The 20,944-nt window shown below is 42.6% G+C and overlaps 1 protein-coding gene across 1 annotated transcript in view; it reads left to right on the top strand.

Moving 5' to 3' along the window:
• Window positions 1-20,944, top strand: part of WRN (WRN RecQ like helicase) — a 405,773-nt gene that overhangs the window by 122,000 nt on the left and 262,829 nt on the right. Inside the window, exons 16-18 of the mRNA XM_033960777.1 lie at window positions 7,577-7,657; window positions 8,600-8,680; window positions 11,132-11,285. Coding sequence (XP_033816668.1) covers window positions 7,577-7,657; window positions 8,600-8,680; window positions 11,132-11,285 — 316 coding nt within the window. The remainder of the gene's footprint in view (window positions 1-7,576; window positions 7,658-8,599; window positions 8,681-11,131; window positions 11,286-20,944) is intronic.

Raw genomic sequence — 20,944 nt, 5'->3', positions numbered from 1 at the left:
TGTATTTAATATCAAAATTGGGTGGTAAGAGCCACCTCAAGTGTTATCTCTCCCAGGTTTAAAAAGTATAAATATACAATATCTGTCATTTATAGTCTCTGGCAGGGCATTCCCCATTTGCTGTCCATTAAATTTCTTTGTAAGTAAGGGGTAAGTGGATGCCATATTTTTAATAAGAAGTTGTAGGAAAGCCATCCATTCCTGGAGATGTCCTGAAAGATATGCTTTTATCTGTAGCACATCCTCCACTTTAAGTGGAAAATCCTTCTTGGTTAAATTGGCTACTCCTGCCTTCATCCATCCCAAGGTATTGGAGCTGAAGAAAATCTGGAAATACTTCCCATTTCTGAGCAACCCTTTTGCCTTTCTGGTATAGTAGCTTTCCTGAATAAATGCAGTTCCTGGGGTAAATGCAGTTCTTTAACATTAAAAGTTAATATCTTATACAAAAGACCCCCCCCTTTAGATCTAGTGATCCTTTCCCTTTCCCCTTGCCCATTTGTCCATTGTGCATCTGTGGCTTCCTTCTGCAGTTGCATCCCTGAACCTCTCCCTCAAGTGCCCTGGTTTTCATGTGCCCCTTGTGCCCCTTTGCCAAGGACTGGCACTGAAATTATATACCCCACAGACAGGCAAATCTCAGCCACATCATTCTATATCCTTTTTGCCTTTATACAATACACGGAAATTAAGCACTATATTCTCAGAACCTAATCCTAAATGCATTAGCATTTTATGATTTAAAGCTTAGTAGAAAAGAGTGCTTGAGGTATAGATTGATTGCAGGTATGTTTTCTTTTATTTATTTAAAAAGAAAATAAGCCAGGTTATTTTAATGTTTACCTCCCCCTCCCCAAAACTATTGCTTGATTTATAATCTTATCCCAATTAAGAGGACATGAAATACATTTTTGAGAAAAGAGTTATAGATCTTCAGATAAGAGCAGTGTTGCTCTTTTGTTTCACCAATAGATTTAATGTTGTCTCTTTGTAGATCATTGACAAACTTAACATAGTATACAGTGTACACACCAAATAAATTTAAAGGACTTTACATTTAAGGACTTACATTAGCTTAAGCAACTTCACTCCCTTAGAAACCTTGAATAATTAATTAATGACTCAGTAACATTAAAATGCAGACAGTAGTCCATCAATGAGATGGGGGTCTATCTACTGTTTTGCATTGAGTTGCTATATGTAATATTATCTACTAGTTGGTGAGAGGTTTTGTGTATGCACTTGATGCAAACAAAGCTAGAGTGGCAGACTTGGGGGAGCTGAGGTAGATATAGGAATATAGAAGAGAGCTTCCAGAACATAGTAAAGTGGTTCCACCTCTAATCTGTTGGCCCCATGCCACCTTGGAGGAGAAATTTGCTAATGATACACAATTGTGGATTTGTAAGGAACTGCAAAAACATCTTGTAAAAGCCATGAGACTGGGCATCTAAATGGTATATGAAATTTTAATGTGGACACATGAAAATTGATCACACAAAGAAAAGGATAAGAACATAAGAACATACATAAGAAGTTGCCTCCGCTGAGGCAGACCAGAGGTCCATCTCGCCCAGCAGTCTGCTCTCGCGGCGGCCCATCAGGCCCACTGCCTGAACAGTGGTCTCTGACTAATTTTACCATTTACCTCTAATCCTATCCCTATAACCTTACCTCTACGCTTATCTGTACCCCTCAATCCCTTTGTCCTCCAGGTACCTGTCCAGACCTTCTTTGAAGCCCTGTAGCGTGCTTCTGCTTATCACATCCTCCGGTAGCGTGTTCCATGTATCCACCACCCTCTGGGTGAAAAAGAACTTCCTGGCATTTGTTCTAAACCTTTCCCCTCTCAATTTCACTGAGTGCCCCCTTGTACTTGAGGTTCCCCATAGTTTGAAAAATCTGTCCCTGTCCACTTTTTCTATGCCCTTCATGATCTTGAAGGTTTCTATCATGTCTCCTCTAAGTCGTCGCTTTTCCAGCGAGAAAAGCCCCAGCTTTTTCAGTTTGTCAGTATATGAGAGGTCCTCCATACCCTTTATTAGCTTAGTTGCTCTTCTCTGGACTCTCTCAAGTACCGCCATGTCCTTCTTGATGTACGGCGACCAGTACTGGACACAGTACTCCAAGTGCGGGCGCACCATTGCACGATACAGTGGCAGGATGACTTCCTTCGTCCTGGTCGTGATACCTTTCTTAATGATACCCAACATTTTGTTCGCTTTCCTTGAGGCTGTGGCGGATTGCGCCGACGCCTTCAATGTTGTGTCTACCATCACTCCCAGGTCTCTTTCAAGGTTGCTCAACCCTAGCGGTGATCCCCCCCCATCTTGTAAATGAACATCGGGTTTTTTTTCCCAACATGCATGACCTTGCATTTCCCTATGTTGAAGCTCATTTGCCATTTTTTGGCCCACTCTTCCAGCGTTGTCAGATCTTTTTGGAGATCTTCACAGTCCTCCATGGTTTTGACCCTGCTGTATAGTTTAGTGTCATCCGCAAATTTAATAACCTCACATTTTGTTCCCGCCTCCAGGTCATTTATAAATATATTGAACAGAAGCGGTCCCAGCACCGACCCCTGTGGAACTCCGCTCGTGACCCATTTCCAATCTGAGTAATGGCCCTTTACTCCAACCCTCTGTTTCCTGTCCGCCAGCCGGTTTGATGTGCTGCCTTTCTGTGGGCAACCAAAGTGATTTACATTTATTAGGGTTACCATATAGCTCCAGAAAACGGAGGACAGATTGAGTCATCCGGTTTTACTTCCATTGCTTTCAGTGGAAGTAAAAACCTGGATGTCTCATGTGTCCTCCTTTTTCTGGAGCCATATGGTAATCCTAACATTTATTATATGCAGGTACTTTCTCTGTCCCTAGTGGGCTCACAGTCTGCAATGGAAGGTGAATCTCAACTACAGATAAAAAATGCTGGGTTCTAAGTTGAGCAACTAGCCAAGAAAAAGATCTTGGAGACCATAAGTTGAAGCTTACAGCCAGTATCTTGAAATAGAATATTAGGGATTATTAAAAAAGGAATAGAGAGCTAACTGATAATGTCATTATACTTCTATATAAGTCTATGTTGTGACTGCATTTTGAGTATTTAATACCATAATGGTTTCCCCCATCTCAAAAAGGGTATAGTGGAGTTTGAAAAAGTTCAGAATAGGATGACACATGATAAAATGTTGGGATTATTCAACATGCAAAAGAAATCGAGAGGTAATGTACATAAAAATTTATTAGCCTTGTATACACTTAGAAAAACCATTGCTTATCCCTAGAAATGAGCTCATGTAAAGGGCTTTGAACCAGCGTGTGGCAAGCTTCTTCCAGCACAGTGAGGGAAAGGGAGGCCAGTTGTTCCCCTCACTGCACCGAGAACAGCAAAGCTCCACTTCTTTCTTCGGTGGGAAGCCCTGCCCCCTTTTTGCTAGAGCGGCCATTTCCTGCCAGCCCTTTAAAGGGCTGCCGAATAGGCGGGTCCTTCTGCTGGTGGGCTGCACCAAATGGCCCTTTGGACAGAGCAAGGAGGACCAAGCAGAACACCATGCCCGAGAACCACCCCAAAACCAGAACATAATACTACCCCCCCCCTAGTTATAAGCCTCTTTAAAATTCCCTATCCCAACAGTGATAGGACAGGGTAGATATGGAGAGCTAGGGAAAAACTACCACAGGAACACAGTGAAAACTATGAACACCTACCTCTGGAAAATTCCAACCATACGAAAAAGTCCTCCAGCTCGCATACTGCCATGATTAATGCCAGATCAGTCAACAATAAAGATGCTACCACCAGTAACCGGTGGGACATTCTCCTTATCACAGAAACATGGTTAAAAGACAATGAAGGCGCAACATTAAGCGTGCTATGCCCCCCAGCTACCAAGCACTAGTGTCCTTCTGCCCTGATAAAAAAGGTGTAGGGGTGGCTGCCATCATTAATTCAAGCTTAAACCCCTGTCTCATCGACTCTATAGTTCTTCAGCTAACCTACTGCTGTCTGCTAAAGAAGCCTTCCTAAACTCAATTCTCCCCTAACCTATAAGTCACTACATCCAGAGAAGTACCTGCATCCTGGAAAACCTCAGTAGTCTGTCCTATCCTAAAAAAAAATGAATGCAGACCCAGATCAACCAAACAACTTCAGACTAGTCTCAAATCTCCCCATTTATATCTTACAACAATTACAAGACTTTGCAGAAAGCCAAAAAGCCCTATCAATCTACCAATTGGGATTCAGGAAATCCCATGGTACTGAAACAGTCCTATTAGACATTATTAATGATAGTTGGAAATTCCTTGATCAGGGAGAAGATGCTCTGCTGGTTCTCCTTGACCCCAGTGCTGCCTTTGATACCATGGACCACACTCTTCTCATCTCCAGACTTACCAACATTGGCATCAGTGGCACGGCTTTACGCTGGTTCTCTTCATTCCTAAACAACAGGCACTGTTATTCAACCTATACCTTAGTCCAGTGCTTGACATTGTTTCAAAATACAACATCAAGATCCACTCATTCGCAGATGATATTCAACTCTACCTCCCCCTAGATATGAACCGGGACACTCAAATAAAAAAACTACAAGACTGCCTTTCCGAAATCAAAGACTGGATGACAACGAACAAACTCCAACTTAATGCATCCAAAACCGAACTACTTTGGATTCACAAGAAAAACTGCTCCCATCCTTGCCCAGTATTCTCCTGGGATAATACGACTCTTAAAGCTAAGGGTCAAGTACGCAGCCTTGGAATCACCCTAGATGCAGATCTATCACTAACGAGCCATGTCTCGCAGGTAGTAGCAACCTCTTTGTACTACCTGCACCAGCACGGAAAATTCGTCCATACTTCTCAAAGAATAATTCACCCAACTGCTCTACGCCTATGTCTTATCACGCATGGACTACTGCAACAAACCTACAAAGAATGCAACGTGTACAAAATGCAGCAGTTCGCCTTTTGAAGAACCTGTCTATTCGCGACTCAGTCGCCCCAGCTCTGGCTGCTGTTCACTGGCTACCCATTTGGAAACGTTGCATCTTTAAAGCTCTTACACTAGCTTTCAAATTCTTCAATAGAATGGTCCCATCCTACATGGCAAAAAAACTAACAATATACATCCTCAACCGAACCCTGTGATCACAAGCTGAGAGAAGATTGTCCACCCCACCGGCACGAACCCTCCTACTAGAAAGTGCTCACAAACACTCCTACTTATACTTCCTACCCAAATTATAGAATGTAATCCTTCCAATCATTAGATCACTGACAGATTTACTAAACTTCAGGAAAGCAGTAAAAACCCACCTTTTTACCTGACTCTTGCAAACAAGCCCCCTAACCTCTATTTCTACCCCCCCAAAAATTATTCTGCCACACCGAATGTGCCCTCCACTTCACTTACAGGCAGAACTAAGTCTCGAGGCGCACACTCGGTGCGAAACTAAGCAAGATCTTATCTCCTTACTACATGTACCCAAACCATAAATGCCAAAAACTGTCCTATACTTTGAATGTTTTATAATTCTAGCTGCTTTACTTATAAGGCCTATCGGTTGCCATGCTACTGTGCTCAGCCCCCAAATCTTGTATTCATCTCTCCATACAGTTCCTAAGAATTATTCCTCTGCTGCTGTTCTTCCTTTTAATCTGCTCTTCTGAATATCTTATATGTGAATTTGCATCCTTGTTGCCTATCGTTTGCCATGCCACTGTGTTCAGTACCCAAAACACGTACCGATACATAGGAATTTCTACTAGTGCTCTTCATTCTTTTTATTAGTTGTTCTGTTTATCTGCTGTATATGAAGTTGTAACCTTGTTGCTAAACCTTCTACTGTGTATGTAAACTCGTAACCCGTTCTGGGCTCTTCTGGGAGGATGGGCTAGAAGAAATCTGACTAAATAAACAAATAAATAAAATCTACTTTTTGGGATCTGCTAGGTACTGGTGGTCTGGACTGTGAATAAACAGCAAAAAGACTGCAGTTGATCAGTTGCTAAAGTTTTGACATAAATCCTTAATGTCTGTACCACTTGTTTTCTGGGGCCTGCCCTGTTTGCAATAACAGTCAAGTTCACAGGAAGAATTTAATGTGGTCCTACTTTGACAGGCTTGCATGTAGGCATTGCAGCAATGAAAATGCTCTGGTTCCTAACAAAATAGGCATTAGAGAAAGGATGCCTTTGCCTAAATCTGAACCTGACATATGTGAAATTAATTTAATCTCATCAAGTTTTGTGGTTCTAAAACTATGCACACATAAATCATTTATTTAAACTTGATTAGCATGCTTTCACTTTAGGACACACAGAGAATAATATTCAGTCCAAGGCAGTAGTTGGCTTATAAGCTGCAGGCTGACCTAATCTCAGATATTCAAGTGCTGAGGCTTGCCACAGTTCCTGGCATTGAATATCCTGATACAGTTTGTACACTGACCCAGAATTTAACCAGGCACTGGCTGATATTCAGATTGGTGCTCAGTTAACTTGGCACATAAACTCCCCCTTTTACAAAACCGCAAAAGCATTTTTTAGTGCAGGCCGGTACACTGAATGTTTTGTGCTGCTCTCAACGCTCATAGGAACTGGCTTGCGCTAAAAACCGCTTTTGCGGTTTTGTAAAAGGGGGAGGGGGAAGTTAGGATAAACTTTTCTTCTGTGCTTTTTTATCTGGTTAGCAAACTGAATATTGATACTAGCCAGTTAAGATGTGGCTTCATTCAAGCTCCACCTCCCCACCCCCACCCCCTGGATTAACTTAACTAGTTAGGGAATGGCAAGTTAGTGGAGATTTTCAGTAGCACTACCTGGTTAAGAGCCACTGAATATTGGCTGCTGGCCAGCTCAGTAGAGTTTAATTAGGCAGGTGCTTCTCTTGCACAGTTTAAACCCTTTTAAATATTGACCTCACCAAATCAATTCTTACATGCCCTGTTAACCCATTAGCAGAGGCAGTTTCTGCATGCGAGTGGCAGCACTATAGAAATGATGATAGTAGTAGTTTCTGCTATTGGCAAAAGTCATCTTCTAGATATGCAGGTTAATTTGTTCTATAGTTGATAATAATGAGGCACCTGGTACTTAGGTGGGATGGACACCATTTAAAGTTAAATACTGGTTCCATTGTTTAAGTTAAAGGGATAGTGCTGCTGGATATACATGTAAGTGATGACGGTGCCAATAACTGTTCAATTTAGACTTAATGTTCAGCAGGCCTGAATTAACTGGATAACTTATCCATATAGTGGCTGAATAGTGTTTCTAAACAGATAAGGGGCCAACTCTGCCTTCATGCTCCCCTTTGTACAGATTAAAATATAGTCAGTCACAAGATAAATGGTATAATTTTATCCATATAATAACTGACACTTTGTGGATAAGCGAGATTGCAGCCTGCCAGCAAATGGATAACTCTCTTTGAATATTGGCCATGAGATTTATAACATTGGGTTATAGAGTTGTTCACTTCTCTTTGTAAAAAGTGCAGACTTTACAGTGCTATAGCTGCAAGAAGGAGAGCCTATGAGTGATGGTCTATGTTCCTTTGCTTTCTTCAGGACTCCTGTAGCATGGATAATGAACACGAACTCACATGCATTATGGAAAGTGATGAGGAGCTAGAACTTGAGATGTTGAAAGTAGGTGTTCTTAATGTGTTTTGCTTTGCTTTCAAAAGGCAGGCAATCTGTGTTCCTCAAAAACGTATATTACCCTATATTGGCCATGAGATTTATAACGTTGAGTTATAGATTTGTTCACTTCTCTTTGTAAAAAGTACAGACTTTACAGTGATACAGCTGCAAGAAGGGGAGTCTATAAGTGATAGTCTATGTTCCTTTGCTAACTGTAAGAGCTTTACTCCAGATGAGAGGGGTCAAAAAGACTTAGAACAACAAATTGAGACCTGCTCTCTATTCTCCGAGCACTTCTAGGGCTTTGGGCTAACTGAACTCCTTGTAAGAGATATTGTTAGAATATTACATAAAGGGTGTTGAATCGGTAGGTAGGAACTCATGAGAAAGATTTATCCAAGTTCACCAGGGTTCAATACCGCTAAGTGCACAAGCAGACGTTACCCACTCACATCACTTTAAACGCCCTGTGGGCTAATCTAAAAATCTGTAATTTGTAATACAAAAAACATTTTTTTATTATCCTTTTTCTTTTTAACTGTGTTTATTGCAAAAACTAGCCATAGCCCAAAACCCTGGTGTCTATGTAACTTGTTTAGAGAAATTAAAGTAAATAATTGAATAACGCTTCTAAATGACATTCATTTGAGAGGCTCCTGTAGTATTTAGCCTTGTCAGTTTTAAACCCTTGATAAAGTTGCTAGAAAACAGGAACTTATCTTAATTCTGCAAACCGCAGTTTTTTCATTCACATGGGGTGCCAGCTGATTGCCCTATAGAGCCCCGTTTCATAGCCTTCATCAGGGGCAACCTCAGGGGCATCTCCCGATGCCGTGTAACTCCCAAAGCTGGTTCTCCACGGTGCAGTTACACTGCAAATAGAAGTGAGAGTATTTAAATCTTATGGAGCTATGGTTTGGTAAACATTTGTTCCTTTACTTTCTTCAGGACTCCCATAGAATGGATAATGAACACGAACCCACATGCATCATTGAAAGTGATGAGGAGCTAGAACTTGAGATGTTGAAAGTAGGTGTTAATGTGTTTTGCATTGCTGTCAAAGGGCAGGCAATCTGTGTTCCTCAAAAACGTACATTATCCTTTGTATCACAGATGATATAAAATGTTTTTTTTCTCATTATCCCTATCTCCTACAAAAGGATTTTTAAAAATATATCTTGGCACTAATGATATCTTAAAAGGGACACATTTCTGAATAGATGGGTTTCTTGAAGTGCTTCTGTAATGGAGATGGAATTAACAGAAAAAGGTTTATATACTTATACATATATACATGAAACATGCTTATCCAGTTATAAAATGGTGTCTGCTGTAGCTGATGGAGGATGGAGAGACTCTGGTAGATGTAAATGCTAGCAGCAGAGTTCCACAGTCCTGCCTGCCTGACTGCCCAGCCATGGTCCAGATAGAGGAATTTACAATTTTTAGCTTTAGTTTAGAGAAATAAAAATAAAAACTTCCTGCTTTTTGACTGTACCATTCCATGATGGGGGTTCCTGCCTGCCTGCCTGCTCAGCAGGGGAAAGTGGAATTTACAGCTCCATAGAAGTACATGGCTTGACAGGAGGCAACACCAGATGTTTTCCATGGCCCTGGACAATATTAGCCCAGTAAGGGCAAGGGAGTCAGGTCACCATCAGTTAGGGAGATAATGGGGTTGGGCTGGAGTAGAGATACAAGTAAACATTCTTGAGCTAATTTCAACAGGTGTCAGCCAGTACAGTCTTAATAACAATTATTCGTTTTCTATTTGGGCTGCCTAGGAAGTAAAATACAACCAATGATTCATAGATGGTATGGAAATTCCAACTTCTAAGATTTTGTATACAGTGTTCAAGAATATTGACTGGTTATTGGTGAAACAACTGATACCATGAGAAAGTCCACAAAATGTGGCCCTGCCTATAATGTTCCTTATTTCCTTGGGGAATGGGGGGGCTGGAGTGTGGCATGGCAGAAATGTTGGTAGTAGTATCAAGTGGTCCTTCCTTCTCTTCAGCCAGAATAATAGGTACATGTTTTCTGTTCCTAAAAATCTGAAACATAAGAAATACAATACACTAAGAGGAAAAAGGAAAAGCCTCAGAATAAGACCAGAAAGTGGCTAGGTAGCTGCTTTGAACAATCAAGTATGTGCTATGGGTTTATAGACCTCTAGACTCGTGGGGCAATACCTTCCAGATGGGTTCTTGAAATGACCATCTGTGAAGGTGTTTGCAGTCTGCACTCATCAGCCTTAAAATGACTGTCACAAATATTTTTGAGAATGCTAATGCATATATTGTAATCACATGCTAAATGTAGCTATGGTTTGGTAAACATTTGTTTTTGATGTAGGTCCTCATTCTATATACAGTATATTGTTTCAGCTAGGAAATATAACAATGGTGCATTGGCCTCTGGTGTTGCTACATGTATTGCAGTCCATGCAGTCACAATGAAAGCCAGATTCTACCTGTTGCAGTACTTTTGGAATCAACTATCCGGTTATAAATGTTCCATATAGGAAATATAAAAATACATGATTGATTGGTTTGTTTTCCTTTAAACTTTTGGCATAGGGAGGAGAGTGTGGCACAGTGGTTAGAGCTACATTGAGGTTGTAGGTTCAAACCTCGCGCTACTCCTTGTGACCCTGGGCAAGTCACTTAATCCTCCACTGCCGCAGGTACATTAGATAGACTGAACCCACCAGGATAGATAGGGAAAATGCTTTGAGTGTAGTTATAAAACTACAAAAAGGTGGTATACAAGTCCCAATCCCCTCTATCATTTTCCAAAATCCAAAGCTGACTTTGCCAAATGATAGTTTTATTTAAGCAAACATGTAAAAAAAAAAAAAAATCATCTCCCAAAATCTGAAAAGCCATATAGAGACCAATCACTTAAAATGGAGAAAAGGTGAACCTCCATGAATCCTCAAGAAAATTCAGGATCTCAAAAGACTAAAATCACTATCACTGGTCCTATAAAAACTCTCCATTGACATAAGGCATAAAGCAAAAATAGTCCCTATCACTTTACCAATATATTATGTGAGAAAACGAATGAACACTTATCTTAGAAAATAGGTTCATATCCAAACAGCGTGAACTTCCAGCGCTGCACTGATAGTCTAAAGTCCAATTCTAACCTTATTATAGAGCTGTTTCTGTCGAACTGATGAGAGTGATGATGATTTTTATTTTTTGAGATCCTGAGTTTTCTTGAGGACTCTTAGAAATCCACTGAGGTCCTTTTGCTCCATTTACAGTGATTGGTCTCTCTGTGGTTTTCTAGATTATAGAAGATGATTTTTTTTTTAGATATTTGCTGTGATTTTCTCTCCACTCTACAGTAGATTGAATTAGGTGTTGTTTAAGCACCCCCCCAAAAGAAAACCCCAACAACAAAATAGTGAAAATATTTCACTTTTTCCTTTTTATGAGATGTATTTTAATATTCCTTTTTGATTCCTAGTCTTTAGAAGATGTTGACAAAGCAAAAACGCCTCCAACTGCATCAGAGTTCTTAGGGCCGGCTGAATCCATCCATGAGGCACATCTGGACCTTGCTGTAAATGATGATGATGATGAAGATGAAGGCATTGAAGAAGAGGAGGAAGATGATTGGGGTATTTTGAAACTTAGAACTTTGTTATCATGGACTAGCTTGATAGGTCAGTGCTACTGATATGTATTATTATAAGAGGGAGGTCTAAGCCTACTACAGCTTCAGCAGGGCTCAAACACTACCTTGTAGCAGATCTGCTGATTGCCTTTGAGCAGCTTGAATTTTCCATTACTGAGTTTAAGTAGTAATTCATTGTGAGACTCAGATTCAAGTTTCAAGTTGTAACCGGCACTAGAGCCTAGCCACGGGACTCCTCACTGCCCCTAGTGGTTATAGCCAAAATTTGTACCAGCGTATGACCCAGTAGGGAGTCACCCTGCAGACACTGTATTAATAAATAAACAAATCAAAAATCAGAACCAATGCACACAGCTTCAGGTTGGTTCTCCCAAAAGAAAATTTAATTGTCAGAATGGCAAAATCCAAAACAATGCAACTTGCAAAATATAAAGGGAAAAAACCCCCAAAAAGAAAACTCTGAGAAAAGTTCAGGATTTTCTCCTCACCAAAGTCAATAATGTTCCTTGTAGCTTTACTCTCCACAGAGCTTCTTATAACAAGGCTTCCAAAGCCTGCTTCTTATCAGATTACCAAAGAGTTCGGTTCTCTGCTATGCTGCACCAAACACTCACAAACAGTCTCTGCAAAAACACAAACCTCCAGCTTATTTTATAGCACTGCTGGGTCTAGGGGAGTGCCTCAAGTTTGCCTTCGCCAAGCACATAACAGCTTTCAAAATCTCGCCCAGTTGCTGGCAAACTTCTCCCCACTAAAAAGGCACTCTCAGCTTCTTTCACAAAATGAGCAGAGAACAAAACAGTGCAGTAACAAAACCCCACAGTTCAAACAGTCCATGTAGCTGGCTGGAAAACAAAACCACTTCAGCCCAAAATAGCAATCAACAACAACAAAAAAACCCTCACAGTTTGCTCAGTCCTGAAAAAGGGTTGCCAAGCCTACTTCCATCGGCTCAGGAGCCACTTCCAAGCCCTCAGGGACCAGCTCGCCTTGCAGCTCCATTGGTAGCTCTTGATCTGCTTCAAGCACCTGTGAAGTGGGTCCAGCCTCTTCCACTTCCATTGGGTCACAGGTATTACCCATGCTTGATCTGGGAAGCTCTTCTTTAGGGAGAGACCTAAGCTTCCTCCCTAACCTGCCTTCCAGCTTGCCTTCTACTAGCCTTTCAAGAGGGGAGCCACGCCCTGCTCTAGCTGAGCTTGCTCTCACCTGGGCTTTTCTCTGGATCCCCCGATGGACAGTAGAGCAATAGTCTTCATCCCATTTTGGTCAGTGGCATCCTCAAGCGGGGCAGATTGGTACTGGGAGCTAGCCTTGGCAATCCCCTTTTTGGGCTTCTTGGCACCCTGTCTTCCCACTTTCATGGTGACCTTGGCAGGCCTGGAGCCTGACTGGTCACAAAGTTTATTCATAATTTGATATCGACCATCACAAGTATCTGGTCGGTTTACAATAATAAAAATTAAAATAAATAAATAAATATATGTGAGATATTTAAAATTGCATAAATAGCTAAAAAAAAAGGGGGGTGGGAAGTTAATAACAAGACAAAGACATAATTGAGACAAGTAGGTGACGAGAGGAGGGAGGGGGAAAGGGAGGTTGTTAATTACATTATGTAAATGAATAAAGAGGAAGGGTAAAACAAAAAGGAGAGGGGAATGTCGCTTCTTAAAAGCGTTTCTTTGTTTATTAGTTTTTGTTTTTGTTTTTTGGGGTTCTCAGTTGGAGTTTAGATAGGCATCTGTGAATAGAAATGTTTTAAGGTGTGTTTTAAACTTGTTTGGGGAATTTTCAGCACGGAGAAGTGGCATTGAATTCCATAGCGAGGGCGTGACAGTGGAAAATATAGTAATTCTAGTATAGTATAAGTCCTTAATTGAAGAGACTGTCAGTAAGTTCTGATTAGTAGATCTAAGGGCCCTAGCAGGGGTATGAGGGGTAAGATATTTGTCTAGAAAGGCATAGAGATGGGAGATCCTAGGAGGAGAATCTTATAAGTTGTTCTGTAAGAGACTGGTAACCAGTGTGACTCTTGAAATAACGAGGTGACGTGATCATATTTTTTGGCTTTATACATGACCACTAACAATATCCCACCCCCCCTCAGCCATCCTCTTAGCAGAACACTTCAAGAACAAAATTACAAATGCCAGAGCCACCCTCAATTGTACCCCATCCCACCTAAACGAACTCACAATTCTTCCCACAGATAAAGAATCAACTGCAGCTGACTTTATGTCTTCGATCTTGAACCTTCAGTTCAGGAGTGCCTCTCCAGTGTCCCTTGCAAGGGAGATGATCTGTTTGGAGAGAAGATCGAAGAAACTGCAGATAAAATAAAACACACAGATACTATGACAAATTTATCTAAAGCACAGACCTCTCAACCTTCTTCATCGTTTAGGAGACATTCCACTACTTCTAGATGTTCATATTATTACAACTCTAAACTTTGCTACAATCAACCTTCTTCCTTCTATGCCTCCTTCTCAATGGACCCACTCGAGACAACAGAGGCCACAGAAATCCCAACCCCAGACTCATTCCCAAGAGCTGTCCTTTTGAATTTCTTCTGAACAGTATTGCCAACATACCCCTTACTCTTCCTCCAAATCTTCCCATAGAAGGTAGACTTCTCTACTGTTGCCAACATTGGATTCTAATTATATTGGACCTGTGGTATGTCAAATTGTAGCTCAGGGTTATGCCCTAGGCTTGCTAAGAAAACTTCCAAACCATCCACCAAAAGAGTCTCTTTTTAACTTCCTCCAGAAGACCCTCCACCAAGAGCTCTTGGCCCTTTAGCTAAACACAGTAGAGCTTGCTTCTCTGCAGGAAAAAGTCCAGGGTTTCTAATCTGAGTATTTCCTAATACTAAAAAAGACCGGAGGCCTTCAACCTCCTAGACCTCCAGGGCTTCAGCAACTACTTTTTGAAAGAGAAATTTTGCATGGACTTTCTGGCAACCCTTCTGCCCCTATTGGATAGGGACAGTTGGCTTTGCTCTTTAGATCTCAAGGAAGACTACACTCATTTATTTATCCTACCTGCTCACAGAAAATATCTTTGCTTTCAGATAGGATTTCACCACTTCCAGTACAGTGTCCTACTTTTGGTCTCACTTCAGCTCCATGAGTTTTCACGAAATGCCTTGTGATAGTGGCAGCAGCTCTTCACTCATGGGGGAGTTTCATATCTTTCCCTATTTGGACGATTGGTTGATCAAGGCTTCATCATCGCTACCAGCTCAGTTTGCCATCAATACAACAGTTTGTCTCCTGGAGCTGCTAGGGTTTGCTGTAAACTAACAAAAATCACAGACAGAGTTCATAGGAATTCTCTTGGACACTGCTCAGGGTTGAGATTTTCTACTGCAGCAGAGAGTTAACAATCTCTTTTATCTGTGCCAGATAATATCTATCCTACCACACATAACAGCACGTCCAAGTTACCCTGGACCTTCATTGCTCTCTCCAGTGGTGGATGGTTCCTCCCAAACTCACTCGAGGTCTTCCTTTTAAACCCCTTCCACATCAGAAAATTCTTACCACAGATGCTTTGATGTACTAATTTAGATGGTCTCCTTCCAAGAAAGCTCTCCATTTAAATGTCCTTGAGCTCTGAGTCACATGCAGTGCTCTCCAAACATTCCAGTACTGATTCCCCCATCAAGTAGTCCTCGTCCAAACTGAAAACCAAGTTGCCATGTTCTTTCTGAACAAACAAGGAAGCCCAGGTTCTCAATCTCTTTGCATGGAAGCACTCCAGATTTGAACTTGGGCAGTTGCTCATGATATTCTCATCAGAGCAGTTTATTTGGCAAGCAAGCGAAATGTGTTAGCAGACAGACTCAGCAAACTCCTTCATCCTCACGAATGGTCTCTCAACTCGAAAGTCTTATAGGGGACACCAGACATAGATCTCTTTGCTTCCCCCTACAACCACAGACTTATGCTCTTCTGCTCCAGACTATATGCCCCCAATCTCCTGGAATTGGACGCCTTTCTCATTGATAGGGGGAACAGATTTCTCCACGTGTTCCCTCCAAGCCCTTTTATAGGGAGAACTTTATTCATACTTTGCCAGGGGTGAGGTGCCATGATCCTCATAGCATCTCATTAGTTATATCAGCTGTGGTTCCCACTTCTTCTAGACCTCTCGGCACAAGAACTCATCCATTTATACAACCATTCCCAGCGCTACTAAAACAAAACAATGGCTCTCTCCTTTATTTGAACTCTCGCTCATTAGTGCTTATAGCATGGTTTCTTTCACTGAGCAGATAAATGCTGACATAGAAGTAATCCAGAAAAAACTTCTGTGCAGCATTGCTATCACTTCATTCTCTTGAACCTGTCACATGTCCCACTCCCATCCATTCAGAAACTACCTTCTCCATCTCTCAAATACTGACCTAAAACTAACTCTGTTCAAGTCATCTCAGTGCCATTAGTGCATTTCATGCTCCCTTGGACAAGAAACCTCTTATCTGTTCATCTCTTAGTCTCCCAGATTCATGAAATGACTTTAGTACACTAAACTAGTGCTGCTTGATTCAGGAAAAAAATTTTTGATTTGATTCGATTCAGCCTATTGAATTCAATTTTTCAATTCGATACGATTTTCCTGCCCAATTGGGTGTTTTTATAAAAACATCCTGGTGTGTTTATTTTATAGCCTCTTCACCCCCTTTACCTTCTTCTAATCACATTGATGCTGTGGTGTAAACAAAATAAACAAACAAAAATGACTTTTCCTCTCTCTGTTAAATCCTAGCTCATGTTTGCGGTCTAACAAAAGCTCTTGCAGGATACACTTTCAAATCTGACATTGTAATCACAAAACAGTAAATAAAATTATTTTTTCTTACCTTTTGTTGTCTGGTCAATATTCAAATCTGGTTGGTCCCAGGATCTGGTTGTCTTCTGATAACTTGCTTGCCAGTCTCCTTCATTTCTTCTTTCTCTGTGCTAACCATCATCTTCTATTTGTCCTACCCTTCCGTTTCCCTTCCCTCCCCTGGAGGTCTGGCATCTTTCCTTTTTTCATCTCCATCCACAGATCCACCTTTTCTCAACTACCCTTTCATCCAGGATCTCTCCCTCCTTCCCCACCACCCCAGGGTTCACCATCTCTCCCTTTCTGTTCCCAACTACCCTCCTATCCAGTATCTCTAGCCCCCCTCCACACCATCCCTTGTGTCCAACTTCTCTCCCTTTCTGTTCCTTCCCTCCCTAAATCCCATTATCCACCATCTCTCTCCCACTCCTCTGTTTTTAGACATCATTATTTCTTCCCCCCAAAGTCCGGCATATGCACGTCTCTTGAACCCCCCTTCCCTCCCTCCCTCCGTGTACCTCTACACCAGGGCCCCCTCCCCTGAAGGTCAGTCCCTTCCTGAAGGCCTGTTCCTCCCCCTCAAAGGTCTGTCCCCCCTGAAGGCCTGCACTCCCCATGAAAGGCCTACAACACCCACCCCTGAAGGCCTGTCCCCCCCAAAGGACTCCACCTCCCCCCCGAAGGTCTGTCCTCCCTGAAGGCCTATACACCCCTTAAGGCCTACACCCCACCCCTGAAGGCCTGTCCCCCCCGAAGGACTGTACCTTCCTCCTGAAGGACTGCCTCCCCCCCCCGGAAGGCCTGTGTGTTCCCTCTGGCCTCCCGCACCTCCCTTTACCTGATTGCAGCAGAGAGCAGCCTACAGAAAGGATCGCGGGTACTTTAGCGATCCTTGCAGGTTGCCATAGGCCTCAGGAACTGTCGTCCTTCTGCCGCGGTCCCCGCCCCTCCTCTGACGTCAGAGGCAGGATTGCGGCAGAGGGAAGACAGCTTCTGAGGCCTATGCAACCTGCAAGGATCACTAAAGTACCCGCGATCCTTTCTGCAGGCTACTCTCTGCTGCAATCAAGTAAAGGGAGGCGCGGGAGGCCAGGGGGGAAGACGGACACTGCAGCACTTCCCGACTTACCTCCTCCCTCGCCCTCTAAAGCAGAAGCAGCAGTGCCAGCCAGCAAGAGGCAGCGCTGCCGATCCTGCTTGAGGGAGGAGGGTCAGACAGTGAATCAGAAGGCTGATTTTTTTTTTTTTGAATCGATTAAAATCGATTCACCCGAAATGAATCGGTGAATCGATTTGAATCGTGAATCGGGCAGCACTACACTAAACTACCTGTCAGATTTTCACCTGTTGCCTGGGATCTTAACATGGGACTATCTGCTCTTATGAAGTGTACTTTTGAGCCACTTGCAAACTTGCTCTCTCAAACTAGAGGTCTGCACGGGAACAGGGATCTGGGAATCCCATGGGGGTCCTGAGGGAATCCCCCCTTAACCCACGGGACTCCCATGTGGAACCCCCCTCTGGCCCATGGGACTCCCACGGGGACCCCCCTCTAGCCAATGGACTCCCACGGGGATGGAAGGCTTTGGAAACAGGGTTCATCCATATAATATAAATGGACACATCAGCCTTAGTAAAAAGAGGGGATTTATAAGTTAATTACCTGAACAGAAAAACAAAAAAAGAGTTCCACCAAAGAGATTCCACAAGAAAAACAGCAAAAGAAACTGTGGAATTGATGATCCTGTCAGAAGTAATTGCTGCTTTTATGGGACGGGCGGGGATGGAAGTAATTCCTTACGGGGACGGGTGGGGTCGGAGAGGATCCTGGCGGGGACGGGTGGGGACAGAGAGGATCCTTGCGGGGACAGGTGGGGATGGAGAGGATCCTGGCGGGGACAGGCGGAGATGGGTGGGAAAATGGTTTTTCTAATAGCCCTTATTAACTCAAAACAAGCCCCACACGGACAAACGATACACACACCCAGCAACACTACAAGGCCTTAAACTTACAACAGCATTCACACTCCCCAAAGAGAAAGGGAAAAAGAAAAGAAGTGGAGAAAAAGGCCTCAGTTCAGCTTCATCTGGCCAAAAAAAAACTCCACTCCTACAAAAGCTGTTTATCTATTTATGTGTAAATGCTGAAAAATAGTCCAAAAACAAGTCAACTAAAGTAGCCTGCCAGATGGTATCAAACAGCATGCCTAATGCAGATGAAAATCAGTGGTGAATGTAACAAAAGGCAGTATAGTCCAGCTCATAACATCCACAGCAAAAGCAAGAAAAAAATAACTTAGCTGCTAATGGCTTCCAAATCCAGGCCAGGCAGTCCTTACACCCTCCGTTTCGCATAAAATCGTTGCGTCAGGGGGTGTTCATATCATTGCTTCACATCCAGATATTCCAGACCCACCATACTCCTCAAACATCTTCACTACTTCATCAATCGAAACTGGCGCCTTTTGTTACATTCACCCACTGATTTACATCTGTATTAGGCGTGCTGTTTGATACCATCTGGCAGGCTACTTTAGTTGCCTTGTTTTTGGACTATTTTTCAGCATTTACACATAAATAGATAAACAGCTTTTGTAGGAGTGGAGTTTTTTTTGGCCAGATGAAGCTGAACTGAGGCCTTTTTCTCCACTTCTTTTCTTTTCTTTTTCCCTTTCTCTTTGGGGAGTGTGAATGCTGTTGGTTGTAAGTTAAGGCTTTGTAATGTTGCTGGCTGTGTGTATCGTTTGTCCGTGTGGGGCTTGTTTTGAGTTAATAAGGGATATATTGGGGCCCTAAATCCTTGAGTATTAATTTCTAGTGGAACTAAGTTTTCTAATAGCCCCCATGTCTGCACACCAGGACAGTGAACTTCAAGCGCTTTGTCTGATCATCCTGAGTAGTGCTCTGAACTCATCCAAATTCCTGCCTAAAGTCATCTCAGAATTCCCTCTCAACCAGTCCATAGTTCTGCTTGTTTTCTTACTGGGTGATACAGCTCTTCACACCTTATCCTGCAAATGTGCTTTGGCATATTATCTGGACCGCACTAAACCTCATAAAACCTCCTCCCAACTATTAGTGGATTTTGACTCTATTAGTGGATTTTGACTCTAACAGACTTGGGAGTTCCTGTTACCAAAAAAGTCATCTCCACTTGCAGGTGGATTGTATTTCCTATTGTGTACACTCGGGCTGCACTGATGCTACAAGGCTGAATGACAACCCACAATGTATGGGCTATAGCTACATCAGCTGCTTACTTCGATCTACAGTACATCTGTTGAGGACATTTGCAAAGCAACTATTTGGCCCTCTATCCATACCTTCATCTCTTACTACTGTTTAGAGAAAAACTCCAGAAGAGACAGTTTGAGCAAGCAGTTCTGCAGAATCTTTTTACTTCCTGAGCGCCAATTTTCCCATTAACCCTCTGAGGTTTTGCTAGGTTCATATTGATATATGCATTATCTCCACCCAGAGTCATGATCCTGGCAACTTAGGAGTCCCACATGTGAGAATATAATGCCTGCTTGTCCTCGGAAAAAGCAAAGTTACTTACCTGTAGCAGGTGTTCTTGAATGTCAGCAGGCATATATTTTCACAGTCTTCCCTCCTTTATGTTTAAATCATTTTTATTAAAGGCAAAACACAGTAAACAGCAGTAAACAATACAACAATAATTGGATTTTCAATCATAGACCAACCTCCCACCCCCCAACCACCCACTCAACCCGGGCAGCAGCAGCGGCAAACCAAATCTGAATACAGAAGCAAAAGTATTAAGGACAAAAAGTAAGGAACAAAGGAGCAACATTAGGTATCCCAAATTTGACGCTGAACATAATAAGTAAAACTAAAGGACTGCCAACATTGGCGGAACAACCGTCCCATTTTAGAAGTCATATCTACAATGTCTCTGCGTTCCAGCAACATTTGTTGCAACATCAATGCTCTCCACTGGGAAATGGTAGGAGGCTGAGATGAGAGCCACTGTAGCAGTATATACACTTCCGGCCCAGCAGCACAGTCCTCCGAAGAAAAGCTGAACATCCTGGTCGGGGAGGATGAAAACGTATCTGCAAGGTGAAGAGAAAACTCGGATGTAGACGCCAGGAACAATTCCAAAGATGCGCCACAGCGGACACCAGCTGGATCCAGAAGGAAGACACGAGCGGACAAGTCCAAAACATGTGTCCGAGAGATGCCAAAGGTTGAGTGCATTTGCTACAACAATGTCCCGAGCCGATCCCCATCATATGAGCTCTCTTGGGTGCATAAAAGGCACATAAAAGAAATTTATAATTGCGCTCCCTCTCAACAGAAGACAAAGCAGAAGAGTTGCCCAGGCGAACACCCTTACGGATCATCTCGTCCGAGATGGATATCTGAAGATCAGCAGTCCATTTCTGGGCCAGAGCAACATAATCCAGGTCACCCGAGAGCTCTTGTAAAAATTTTATGATAAAATTTTAAAGGTATCGGCTCCTGAGCTGTGAGGCAAACCGCCTCCTGCAACTGTTCCTGAATGTCCTCCTTCAATACAACCGGGGTCAGAGCCTTCAGGTAATGTTGAAGCTGTCGATAGGCGAACCAATCCGCAGGAAGTAGATGGAACGTCGCCTGGAGTTCTGTAAATGATAGAGGGAGACCAGCACTTGTCACAGCTTGAGACACATACTGGAGGCCAGCGCAGGACCAACGCTGGAACAATGTAGAATCCAAGCCAGGCAAAAAGTCTCCATTGCCTAATATAGGAAGGCAAGGCGTTCTGCGTGATGAGATTTTCAATAACCGATACAG

The sequence above is a fragment of the Geotrypetes seraphini genome, chromosome 1, assembly GCF_902459505.1.
Source record: "Geotrypetes seraphini chromosome 1, aGeoSer1.1, whole genome shotgun sequence".
Taxonomy (NCBI): Eukaryota; Metazoa; Chordata; class Amphibia; order Gymnophiona; family Dermophiidae; genus Geotrypetes; species Geotrypetes seraphini.
The sequence above is the reverse complement of the archived record's forward strand: the minus strand, read 5'-3'. Positions and strand labels throughout refer to the sequence as shown.